The following is a 13,898-nucleotide window of genomic DNA, read 5'->3' as shown; positions in this document are numbered from 1 at the left end:
AGAATACTACACAACAGATACGGTAGAGGATGGGGGGAAGGGGAAAGGAGCCGAAGCTCCCACCCCCTCAAGACAGGTCTGTAAAGAGGGTTAGAGAGGGACGAGAGACGGGAGTTTAGAGGGGTCGAGAGCTCCTAGCAGAATGAACCTGACTTCTTAATTAACATTTATATTAAGCACGAGCATTAATATTGTCAATTCTTCCCAAGCCTAGCTAGGTGCACCTATACAACAACCCAATATAGGCGTTAATATTTAAAAGAGTTCTTCAATTCTTAAGTAGTATAATTAATATTAATATGAAAAATAATTTATATAGTCTTAAGTGTGCTAAACTCATGTACTCTTTTTAGTAATATTAGATGCAGTCTTAAGGTATTCAAGTCCCACGTATTTCCTTTGAAAAAAAGTAAGATCCACAATTACAACAAAAATGATTTTTTTCAGATTTATTCACTTTTTTCAAATGGAATATGCGGGACTTGAACATTTTAAAACTGTAAATATCATTTCTCTTTTCATATATATTGATGGATCATACTTTTTTTAAAGAGAATATGCGAGACTTGTACACCTCAAAATTATATATATATATATATAAACATATATACACGAAGTCGATGTTTGTAAGTGGGGTATTAGAACAATTGATAAACTATCGGACTACTTCTTGTTAGAGTATGAAGATTTAGGTTTTTCTTGCTCAATTTCAACACAATAGTTTGAGTCATTCATAAGTACTAGATCTTACTCTTTCTTAAATTAGTTGACACTCCAAATGGTCATGTGTGGGCAAAATAATATATTAATATAAAACTAATTGCATGTACTTAATTTTTTTTTTTCCCTTATAAATTATTCTTCCAATTAAGTTTATCTGCCCGCTCGTGTAATTTACCTGAGCCCTTGCAAATCATGATCATCTCTAATAAAAACGACTACTTTTTTGTTTTCTTCTCCTTGGCCATGGCCAAACATGACCTTAAAGTACCACTGTAATTTAATTTCAAGATTCAGCCCTTCAAAAACGTTCAACAAGATAAAATCCTGTCTCCCAAGAAAATTTTTGGATGGTCAAAGATAGGAAACTGAAGTGGGGGCATGCACAAATGCTTCATAGATTTGTAATAAAATACAGAAAATGTTTGTGATTCATGGTTAATAATCAATCAACATCGACGTAACCAATGGGGTAGACATGACGATGGAGACCTATACGTCAAATGCTGCAGCCTTGATCTGAATTTAAATCCCTATTCTTTCTCATGTACCATGTTAAAAGAATAAAAAATAAATAAAGCAAAAACAGAGTACTGTAGAATAAAAGATATATATCCTTTGAAAGTCAAAGATCAAATGAGATCGGATGAGACCAAGGAATCTTCAAACCTTCTTCCGCGCTGCTACTCGGTCCTTGTAAGAAAGAGATGTGAGAGGCATGAAGAGAAATCTTTCGTCGAGTGTTTAATTTGTGACCCTTTGTGGGGTTTGGGATTTTGAAGTAGTCAACAATTCTTGCTATAAACTTTCTCATTTGTTTTCATAATTTTTCTTAACTTATCTTATCTAATTATTATAATTATTTTAAATTTTTATATAAAATAAAATAAATAATTCAATTTTTTTAAATTTTAAAATAAAAATAATATTAAAAAAATATATTTTAATAATATTTTATTTAATTTTTATTTGAAATATAACTCATTTTATCTATAAAAACAAACTATATTATATAACTCATGACAAAGAAGCATCATGTCCTTTCGTGGAATATAAAAAAATAAAATCAATCAATAAATTCACTCGGTTTTCTTCGGTCAAATTTCTCACTTTTCCTTCTCCTTTCTATACCCCTTATATCTCCCCCCTTCCTCCCAGCTTCTTTCACTATAGGAAGAGCTTTTCCCTTTCTTTATCTACATTAACTTCAGCTCTCTGTCTCTCTCCCTCCTACCGATAGAAAACAAGGAAAAAAAAAAAAAAAAAACTCTTTCCTCTGCTTTATATCCTTCCCTGGTCACTTTATAAACACTTGTCCATCAAACCTCTAACTCGAGAGCTTGAGGCCATTATTGCTTGCACATTTCACCCATCTCCTACATTCTTAGCCAGCGATCTTTCAAAACCCCTCCACTACGCTGGCTCATTTCATCTCTACAGCAACCCAATTTGTAGAGAAGGGTTTGCTTTTCCGAATACCCATTTTGCTACCTACTTTCATGTTTACAGCTTTTTGTTCCTACAATTTTCTGCCTCTCCATATCCCTTTCGTTCGTACACTTCCTTTCCGGTGATCATATGGATTGTTTTAAGATGATATAATCCTTGCTTGCTCTCTCCACTCCAGATTTTGCCATCCGCTACTGTTCTTCAAGCTGAAACTGTGATATCTTTTGTGCATTTTTTGTTTTCGCAATGGAAAAGAAAGTACTTGATTGCGAGCAAAACACTCTGATCGGGGAACTCAATCAAGGGATGGAGCTAGCAAAGCAGCTCATGAATCATATCCACCCTTCTTCATCGCATGAAACGCGTGAAGTCTTAATTGGGAAGATACTTTCTTCCTATGAGAAAGCACTTTCAGCTCTAAATTGGGGAGCTTTTGTGGGACAGACCAAACCCATCATTAGCAAAACGGAATCTCCGAGTCATTTTGGCAATATTAGCCCAAGAAGCGAGGGCTCTGACCCAGAATATAAGCACAGAGATGTCTACAAGAAAAGGTAAACCTAGTAGTTAAAATGGATTCTTGGTACCTGGGTAATTTAGCTGTGGTCTTGATTTAAAGTGGGTTCTTTGAATTTTGTGTTGCAGAAAGACAATGCCCAAGTGGACAGAACAAGTGAAGGTTGTCTCTGGGACAGGGCTAGAAGGGCCTGTTGATGATGGTTATAGCTGGAGAAAATATGGGCAGAAAGAGATACTTGGAGCTAGCTTTCCAAGGTGAGAAGCTTTTGCCATCAAAATTCTTGGCCGTAATATGAACAGTGAAGTAAAACTAAGCCTAGTTAGCATGAATTCTTAAACCCCAATCAGTTTTACCACAAATATCAGTCTCTTAGCCAAAGTATGAATTCCTTTCGCTTTGTGACAGATAGGCCCTAGATCTCTCCAATCATTGATGCATCAGGCTCATCAAGTCACATGTAGAAACGGAATGCAACCGGAAACACCTAAAAAAAAGAACCGGATACACCTGTCTTTTGGGTTTGAATAAAGACAAAAATGATTTAATGTTAGTACTAGAACTCATCCCGAGCAAATCTATACACAACACACTGTTCATTTCTGACTATGCACATTATGTTTTTCTTTTATTTCTGACAACGTGGTTAATGTGGGAAGGGGCTGTCAGTTGACAAGTTGAATGTTAATTTTAAGGCCAAGGGGCCGGATTCTAGCTGGTTCATTTACGGCCCAGTGAGGCCAGAGTGTTTACAATCATTATACACACGACCTTTTAACATCAAAAATATCAAACACCAGCTCTTAGTCCAAGATGTCAAGCCTATCTTTGAAATCATTTTGAGCACAAAACCTTGTTTGTGCCTTTATATTTCTTCTCTCTAGTTTCGTCTGAATAAAAACGACAAATTTGCCATAACTTATATACTTTTTTTCCATCAAAATTTGCAAGAAAATCTCTAGTCATATCTGTAACCATGGCTGCTTTCTCTTGCAGGGGTTACTACAGATGCACTCATCGAAATGCACAAGGCTGTTTAGCCACGAAGCAAGTCCAAAGATCGGATGTAGACCCAACCATCATCGAGGTAAACTATCGAGGACGGCATACTTGTAGCCAATCATCTCGTTTCAACATGGCACCCTCTTCAAGAACATGTGAAAGTTTAGAGGAGAACAGGAATACTTGTCACCCAAAACAACAACCACATGAGGAAGAAAAGCCGCCACAGGAAATAGCATCCGAGTTTGGAGCAGGGCATTTGGTCAAAGCTGAGGAGTTGGAAAATGGGGAAGATGAAAAATTTCCAATCTTTTCCTTCCCTTCTACACCAATTGAATCCGAAAATGCAGATGACAATATCTTCTTTGAGTCATCAATGTTGAATAGCCACTTCATTGGTAGTCTTTCTCCAACATTTATATCACCAGCAACATCCGAATCCAACATGTTTTGTATGTCACCTTGCCATATAAACAGCCATGGATTAGGCCACAATTTGCAGACTTCGGAATCTGATCACACTGACATAATTTCTGCTCCAACCTCGGTCGTCAATTCACCTATTGGAAATTTTGATTTCTCACTTGATCTAGACCCATATTTCCAATTTGACAACCCCGAATTCTTCTCCTAATTTTCACTCTTAAGGCCACATGAGAAACAAAGAAAAAGAAACATGTTGGCCTATTTGGCAGATTGGGCATTGCTCTTGTATCCTTGCCAGCATTGAAAGAGAGATGAGGATGAATGTTCATACCAGTGATGTCCATAGTTAGTAACATATGAAAGCCTCTTATGTTGGTGTCCATGAGAATTTAAGTTGTAAAAGTTTCGAAGAAATGAGTAGCTGTAGTTCAAGGTGTTAATTTTTCCTCCATGTTCCTTTTCTTTTCTGCTTTTATTGTAATTGATTTTTGGTTTCTGATTAGAGCAATTGACTCGTCTTTTGCTTTTCGATTGAAATCCTCCTTCTCTTCGTGTAAAATGTTGTTAACTTCAATATCCATTTCTGGTGTTGGACACTGAACATGAATCTTAAACCAGGTAAAACTTGCACAAATAACTTGATGGAATCAATTCGAATTGAGAATCGCCGACATTCGTCCTTGTAATGCACGCTTTGTGGGCCCCTTGTCTCGTTTCAAATTCAATCCAGTTCTTGACACGCTTTAGAATCTCATTTTGTATCAAGTAACGATACATACATATGGAGGGTGTAACTGTCACATAATTTTTTTTTTTAAATGTGAGTGTATTATTAAAAAATAAATTCTATTGTATACAGTTATTTTTATATATTTTTTATACACTTTGCTTATGTAATTGGTTAAAATAATTATTTTATATTAAAAAAATGACGTAACTAATCACAGTAATGAAGTGCACAAGAAATACGTAAAAGTAACTTTACATAAAATTTTTGTTAAGAAATTAATTTTTTTTTTTTTCATGTGAGCCTCGTTTTTACTAACTTTTTCAAAAAAAAATATACGCGCTTGCACACTCCAAAACTACAAACTACAAATATCATTTCTATTTGTTATATCCACAAGTCAACTAAAACTGAACTCCAATATCCTTTTTATATACTCACAAATTATAGCTAACTATAATAAATTATTCATATGCCATAAATAACACTGTTGCAGATACAAAAGATTTCATAAAATTAAATTTATAAATTGACGTGATTTCATATAATACGTTAGATATATTTTATAATAAAAATAACTTTATAATTTGAAGTACCACAGCAAAACACATTAGTTTGTAAATTTATTTTTGTAAGATCTCTAGGTAAGTTTATAAATTAACTAACTAGATATAACATAAGTAACCTATTTCATAACTAAAAAACATTCGTGTATGGTTTTGTTATAACCTATTTCATAACTAAAAAACATTCGTGTATGGTTTATTACAACCGAAAATGACATTTTTAATCTATGAAGCGTTGTATAGATATTCCAACCATGTGCTTATGATCCTAGAAATAGATTTCTTTGAAATTAAACTCTAACCTCATATCTTATTAAAAATTGGAATATTTCTTAAAACTTTTAAAAGTAAAGAGTAGGTGATATATGTGATTATAAGCAATGTTTTGAATACCGTACCGGATAGCGTACCGGTCAAGGCACTGGAACGAAATATTTTGATACCGGTACCGTTTCGGAATAGCGTTTCGGGATAACGTTTCGGGATAGTCGATCTATAAATAAATTATATATATAAATATATATAAAAATTATATTCTAAAATAATAGTCTATATATAAATAAATTATATACAAATACATATATATATAAATTATAAATAGTCTAGTCTGAATTGAGGGTTAAAAAATAAGTTTGTAGTTTGAAAAAACGAAAAAAAAAAAAAAAAAAAAAAACAGGCCAAAATATCGGCCGGTACCAGTCGAAATATAGGCCGGTACAGGCCGAAATTGAGGCCGATATGACCGGTACCGGCCGTTACGGCCGGTAATTTGGCCGGTACAGAACAGGTATAGTACCTGTACCGGCCGGACGGCCGAAACGAAAAATTTCGACCGTACCAACTGGTACGGTATGAAATTTAAAACTTTGATTATAAGGCAAAGGTGGCGTATTAAAGTATTTCTATTGATTGGTACGTAATGTCATGTAGGCTTAAGTCAAACATCTAATTGCTTGAATTTGAATAATCTATTATGTATACTATCTAAAATGGTACAAAATTAAATTTATTTATGAATTCAATAGAAGCCGGAGAGAGAGATGATGAATGGGGTCCTAAGTAAAGAGAATGATGTAAAAGTAAGTCAAATTACACGTAACATCGTTCAGATAATCTCTCAATAATTAGAATGTATATAACTTTATATATATATATATATATGATTAATAGCTTGTATCTTTGCATATTCTGATCCATTGAGGCAACTTCAATAAACATTAAGAAAAATAGAGAAAATTTAATCTGTTATTATAATACTAATTGAAATCGTCAAAGATTATTTCTGGATACAAGAAGAGACTTTTGAGAATATTTTCATGACAACACCACTATTATACCCCTTTCTAAGGTTTTCTTTTTATTCAAGCATTTTGAGTTGCACTTTCCAAGTCAAAATCGAATATATATATATATATATATAAATATATATATATATATATTATATATCCTGCAATAAAAATAAATATATTTTGCATAGAATTAGAATTTGTTTAGATAGTGACATGAGATGAGATGCAATGAGATAGTTTGAGATGAGTTGAATAAAATATTGTTAAAATATTATTTTTTAATATTATTATTATCTTAAAATTTAAAAAAATTGAATTATTTATTATATTTTGTGTGAGAATTTAAGAAAGTTGTAATAATTCCTACTATTCTAATGGGAAGAGTCATAATAAAAATCCACTTGCTATATTTCTCTCTGCCACCACATATAAAAAATTAAATTCCATTGCATCGTTGAATATTGTCGACCCATTAAATTGATCGATTCGATGTAAATTGGTCAGTCAGGCTTTTATATCTTTCAACTATATATAAGTTGCCACATCATCTTAAGCACGGGCACAAGTGGCATCATCTTTATATCTTCCAACTGTCTCTGGGGCAGCTGCTTTAGGCATAAGATAACAAAATAGCATTTGGTCGTCTCTGTGTCTTCCAGCTGTCTCTGAGGGCGGCTTCTTTAGGCACAAAGTGACAAATATCTCAAAGATGATTCTAGTTAGTTAATTATCAGTCTGTTTATATTATGTTCCTTTCACCACTCCAAACAAGTTGGAAAAAACGAGTACTGCAACATGAATTCTATCCCAAACAAGTTGGAAAAAACAATATTAACACAACCCAACAGCTCGGCGTGATTTGTGGGATTGAATGGAGTGATAAATCCCACAAATCATGTTATATTGATGGAGAGACATTGAAGGGTGAAGGAGTCTCAACGGCAACAAACTCAATCCAAAATGGTAATTCATCCCGATAAGGAAACTCCAACAAATGAGGATGAGCATATCTCGGACTCAACTAAATACAGTTGACTCTCTATAGTATTTGAAATCAGAACCAATGCAGAGCACGTCATATCTTGGATATATCGGATTTTATGCTATCTCTCAAGATTTTATACCTTCTGTTATGCACTTTCCTTGTAATTTATAGTTTTGTTTTTATGCTTAAATAGACGTTGTATTCCTCAGTATTGTTATGTTGAAAACGCCAAGTGTTCACGTAAAAATAATACAAAGTAGTTTTTTCTTTCAAAGTCTTTACTCTGTTATTTTTTTCATTTTCTCCTCTTGGTATCACAGCCAGTGTGAACACATGGCGCACAACCCAGCAGCTCCCTTCTACAACCATGACTTCACTATCCCTCAATGTTGGAAATTTTATTACTCTCAAACTCAGTCCCATCAATTATCCATTGTGGCGTGAACAAGCCTTGGCCCTTGCAGAAAGCCAAGAATTGCTCGGCCACCTTACCAATAAAGATCCTGCTCCACCTAAATACACCATACCAGATTCCAATAATACCACAAGTGCAGACACATCTGCACCAAGAATGACCGAAGCATACATTGCATGGTGAAAGGCTGATTGTCTTCTTCGAGGATGGATAATCGGTACACTCTCTGAAGAAACACTTGGCCTCGTCGTGGGCCTAGACACAACAAATACAGTCTGGGAAGCACTGAAGAATGCCTATGCAGAAGATTCACAAGAACGTGAATTCACACTCAGACAACAGGTGACATATCTTCGAAAAGAAGATGACAAAACAATTGGGGAGCATATCTGAACCTTTAAAAACTTATGTGATAGTCTAGCAGCTATTGGGAAACCAGTTCCAGACAAAGAAAAGGTATTTTGTCTTCTCACTAGTCTTGGCCCTCAATATGAAACTTTCACCACTACTATGCTCAAACCACCAAGACCATCATACTCTGAGCTTGTTTCACAACTTCAAAGCCTTGATCAACGACGCAATTGTTTCTCAAATCATGCAAATGCCACCAACGCACTCTCTCCTCAAATGGCGTTCTACGGACAATGATAACGGCAATTTCAGCAATCCTCCGCAGGACATCAAGGTAACAAACAAAAATTTATCTCAACAGGAAGAGGATTTCAAGCACAACAACCAAAGGACCAAAACCGTGGCTACTCCAATCCCATGTCGAGCACTCAACAAAGACACCCTCCACCACCTGGTGAACGACGTATGACACCTACCGAAAGAGACTCTTATCGTGAAGAAAAATGTCAATATTGTGGAACTGTGGGACACATTGCAAAAATATGTTGGTGGGTGCCAAAAAAACCAACTCAACATGAAGACATACCACAAGCCCTGGCAGCACTCACCTTGGATAATACCTTCTCGGAAACAGAATGGATCTCAGACACAAGAGCCTCAAACCACATGACAGGTAAGCCAGGTATGTTGACTAATATTAGAAACTACACTGGTGCAAATTCAGTTCTTATTGGAGATGGATCCTCTCTACCAATTCTTGGTTTTGGAGATTCAAGCATTAAGAAGAAAAATAAAAGCATACCTCTTAATGATATCTTGCTAGTTCCTCACTTAAAAAAAAACACTTGCTTTCGATAAGTCAACTAACAAATCAGTTTCCTGCTAATTGTGAATTCACTAATGCTGATTTTTGTGTCAAGGAACGACAAACAGGACAGCCAGTGATCACAGGGAGGCTCAAGGGTGATCTCTATGTTCTTCCCAATTCACCGGAGCTTTATTTTTCTCATCGTTTTAATTCTGGCTCCAGAGATATTTGGTATCAACGCTTAGGACATCCCCAGCCTTCTGCTTTACAGCTTTTAAAGAATAAAGGGTTAATTGAAGTTATTGGCACTGTAAAACCTGTTCACATTTGTGATAGTTGCCAACTAGGGAAGCTTAGTAGATTACCTTTTTCTTGTTCCAAACATTCAAGTTTTAGTATTTTTGAAAAAATTCATTGTGATTTGTGGGGACCCGCTCCCATTTTATCAATTGGAAAGTTCAGATATTATGCATGTTTAGTAGATGATTTTTCTAAATATACTTGGATCATTCCCTTGCAACATAAATCTGATTTTGTGAATGCTTACTTAGCCTTCAAACAGTATGTTCATCGACAATTTAACAAACAAATCAAGGTTTTTCACTCGGATGGAGGTGGAGAATTCATAAACTCCAAGTTCTCATCTCACTTCCTTTCCACTGGAATCGTTCATCAGATATCATGTCCTTATACCCTAGAGCAAACAGGTATGGTTGAAAGAAGACATAGGATAATACGAGAACTAGGAATGACCATGCTATTCCATAGTGGTGCTCCTCTGCTTTTATGGGTAGAAGCCTTTACCACTGCTGTCTACCTCATAAATCGTTTGCCTTCATCTGCTCTTAAATCTGAAACTCTATATTTTACACTGCACGGCACTCATCCCGATTGCACTTTACTTCGTGTCTTTGGTTCCAAATGTTTTCCTTACACATGGGATACACGGCAACACAAATTTGATCAAAAAATTGTTCTTTGCATTTTTGTAGGATATAGTGATAAACATAAAGGATACAAGTGTTTTCATCCCTCTAGCAGGAAGTTTTTTGCTTCCCGCCATGTGGTCTTTGATGAATTATTTTTCCCTTATAAAAGCACTCAGAACAAAAGTATTCCACCTCCTACATCACATGTCATTAGCATCTTTAACTCAAGGTTGCCCAATACTAACTCTACTCCTGCTGCAGGAACCAAATATCAAACATCAACACCACCGTGCTTGAGTCCATTACCTGCAGTGCCTGAGCTTCCTTCAGTCTCACAATCTTCTACTGATTCCCCTACCAAAATGACTGGAAGCCAGCAACTCGGGTCTAGAACTGAGCATGGAGTGCAGCAACCGCAACACTCTGTCCAAACTTTACTTCCATTGCCTTTTGAGATGAATAACCAACCCGTACCCATTCCTCACTTGGAGACCGAACACAATCAAACAGACTTACAACACCAAACTCAACAAATATAAACACCACAAGCACCCTTACGTTCTATGGTCACTCGATCACATAAAGGAATAATTAAACCCAATCCTAAATATGCCTTGACCTCCTCCACACTCTCAGCCACCATTCCTCGACAACCTCATAACATACGATCTGCACTTGCTCATTCTGGATGGAAAGCAGCAATGGATGAAGAACTTGACGCACTGCACAAAAATCAGACTTGGACTCTTGTTCCACGCACCTCGGACTTGCATGTTATTGGCTCTAAATGGGTGTTCAAGCCAAAACTCCAACCCAATGGTTCATTAGATAGACTCAAAGCTTAAGTTGTGGCAAAGGGGTATCATCAAGTTGACGGATTGGACTAAACCGAGACCTTTTCTCCAGTCATCAAACCTGGAACCATCCGAATGATCCTCACTATAGCTCTTATTCAAAAATGGCCCATACGTCAACTCGACGTTAAAAATACTTTCTTTCATGGTTTAATTTCGGAAGACTTATACATGGAACAACCTCCAGGAATGGCTGACCCCCAATATCCAAAACATGTTTGCAAGCTTCAAAAAGCTCTATATGGACTCAAACAAGCACCTCGTGCTTTGTTTGATCGGTTTAGTGCTTTTCTTCTCAAATATAGATTTTTTTGTAGCTTAGCAGACCCCTCTTTATTCATTTATCATTCTAACCTTAGCACGCTAGCTCTTCTTTTTTATGTAGATGACATGCTCTTAACAGGTTCCTCTGCAGCTTTAGTTTCAACATTTATTTAACTCTTAAGCTCTGAATTTGCAATGAAGGACTTGGGACCAGTCCATCATTTCCTTGGCATCGAGATCTCTCATACATCCAATGGACTTCATCTATCCCAAACACACTATGCTCTTACCATCCTTGAACGAGCCAACATGGTTGATTGCAAGCCTACGAGCACACCTCTTGAAGCCAAAACAAAGATCTCATCTAATGATACCTTGCTGGAAGATCCTAGTTACTTTAGAGGACTTGTTGGTGCTTTACAGTACCTCACTCTCACACGACCTGACCTTTCATACAGCGTTAATTATGTATCACAATTCATGCATGCCCCCACTGTTGTGCATCTACAAATGGTCCGTCGTATCTTAAGATATGTCAAAGGAACAATTACCACAGGTTTACACTTCCAACACAACACTTGATCTTTGTATTTTTTCAGATGCAGATTGGGCAGGGTGTCCCACTACAAGGCGATCCACCACAGGATACTGCACGTTTCTTGGAAAAAATCTCATCTCCTGGTGTGCAAAAAAACAACACACCATCTCTCGATCCAGCACCGAAGCAGAGTATCGAGCTATGGCAAACACAGCAGCTGAACTCACGTAGATGACATTTATCCTCAAAGACCTTCGCATTCCATTAGCTTCTACTCCAACTCTCTACTGCGACAACATAAGTGCTCTCCATATGACAATAAATCCAGTGTTTCACGCTCGTAGCAAGCACATCGAGTTGGACTACCACTTTGTGCGCAAACGAGTTGCACTTGGACTTCTCATCACTAAACACATCTCCACAACGGATCAAGTAGCATATCTCTTCACCAAACCAATGTCAAAGGCCACACTCAGTAACTTTCGAACCAAACTCTGCCTCCAACCTCGGCACAGTTTGAGGGAGGGTATTAACACAACCCAGCAGCTCGGCATGATTTGTGGGATTGAATGGATGATAAATCCCACAAATCATGTTATATTGATGGAGAGACATTGAAGGGTGAAGGAGTCTCAATGGCAACAAACTCAATCCAAAATGGTAATTCATCCCGATAAGGAAATTCCAACAAATGAGGATGAGCTTATCTCAGACTCAACTAAATACAGTTGACTCTCTATGGTGTTTGAAATCAAAACCGATGCAGAGCACGTCATATCTTGGATATCTCGGATTTTATGCTATCTCTCAAGATTTTATACCTTCTGTTATGCACTTTCCTTGTAATTGATTGTTTTATTTTTATCTTAAATAGACGTTGTATTCCTCAGTATTGTTATGTTGAAAACGCCAAGTATTCACGTGAAAATAATACAAAGTAGTTTTTTCTTTCAAAGTCTTTACTCTGTTATTTGTTTCATTTTCTCCTCTGTACTGCCACGTGAATTATATCCTAAGAGATGCATCTGATGCCAATTCAATTCAAATGATTACAAAATCAAAAATTTATTTTACGAAAAAAATAATAAAGTAATCAAAAGCGTCTTGGTGTGGAACTCGTTGGAAAAAGAAATTAAAAAAAAATCATATATTAAAGTGAATAAATACAAAAAGAAAAGAATTCAAAGTACCACTTCAACTTATAGAGATGCAATTTAATTATTTAGTTACACTCAGTTTGTGTTGGTGAAATATATAATAATATAATAAAAATTACAATTAAATTAAAATTAAAACGAAATCAGTTTGGACTGAGGCACGGAAATATCGTTCTCTTTAAGGAGATTCAAGTCCTCTGCAGTGTACAAAGCAGAGTTTCAAAATAACCGGTGCAGCAGAACTCCTCTTGACTTGACTCCTCCAGGATACAACAGCTCAACTGATCATTATACAGTCTGAACTAAATCTACACAAGCGATTGAGCCCAAAACTCCACTTAAAGAACACATTTCTTTTATTTGAAAATACTCTCAAAAGTATCTAGATACAACCCTCTTTTTTAATCTTTCTAGAGATTTTTCTCTATAAAATAACACCTCACTCAAAATGGAAAACAACACTGGACGAATACCAAATAATAAGTCGATCATACCCTTAAAAACAACCATCCGTAATAACTGTAAGAATAATAAAGATAAGGTTTTAAAGTATTCGGCTTGGATGCCGAACTGCATATCATTCATACTGATTTATAGTATAATTTTACAACTAAGTGAGTCTCTTACGGAGTGCAACACACACATGCAGAGAAATAGAAAAGGTTACAACAGAAAAGTATTTGAAAACTAAACGTTACAACAGAAAAGCTTGCACTTCAGAAACAGAGTGAGTGCTGCACAGAAACGTAATAGCCTAAAGACTTGGTAAAAAAACAGAGACATACTCTAACCCCCCCCCCCCCCCCCCCCCCCCCCCCCCCCCCCCCCCCCCCCCCCCCCCCCGCCGGCGCAAATTGATGGGGAAGAGTCACCATCAATTTGGAACGTAGAAAGTTGAAAT

The 13,898-nt window shown here is 36.3% G+C and overlaps 1 protein-coding gene across 1 annotated transcript; it reads left to right on the top strand.

The window, feature by feature from the left end:
- The first annotated feature begins 2,015 nt into the window (after nucleotides 1-2,015).
- Nucleotides 2,016-4,651, top strand: LOC121268129 (probable WRKY transcription factor 53). The gene is made up of 3 exons (XM_041172260.1): nucleotides 2,016-2,723; nucleotides 2,815-2,943; nucleotides 3,683-4,651. Exons 1-3 carry the CDS (start codon nucleotides 2,416-2,418, stop codon nucleotides 4,320-4,322), a joined length of 1,077 nt encoding a protein of 358 aa, XP_041028194.1. The 5' UTR covers nucleotides 2,016-2,415; the 3' UTR covers nucleotides 4,323-4,651.
- The last annotated feature ends 9,247 nt before the right edge of the window (nucleotides 4,652-13,898 follow it).

The sequence above is a fragment of the Juglans microcarpa x Juglans regia genome, chromosome 1D, assembly GCF_004785595.1.
Source record: "Juglans microcarpa x Juglans regia isolate MS1-56 chromosome 1D, Jm3101_v1.0, whole genome shotgun sequence".
NCBI classification, from domain to species: domain Eukaryota; kingdom Viridiplantae; phylum Streptophyta; class Magnoliopsida; order Fagales; family Juglandaceae; genus Juglans; species Juglans microcarpa x Juglans regia.
Note: the sequence above shows the minus strand (reverse complement) of the source record. Positions and strands in the feature narration are given on the sequence as shown.

Bases quoted from the DNA above. Each gene is read 5' to 3' on its own strand.
- LOC121268129 (XM_041172260.1), top strand. From the start codon at position 2,416: ATGGAAAAGAAAGTACTTGATTGCGAGCAAAACACTCTGATCGGGGAA. The intron at 2,724-2,814 runs GTAAACCTAGTA...TTTGTGTTGCAG, and splicing joins AGAGATGTCTACAAGAAAAG to AAAGACAATGCCCAAGTGGA. The intron at 2,944-3,682 runs GTGAGAAGCTTT...TTTCTCTTGCAG, and splicing joins CTTGGAGCTAGCTTTCCAAG to GGGTTACTACAGATGCACTC.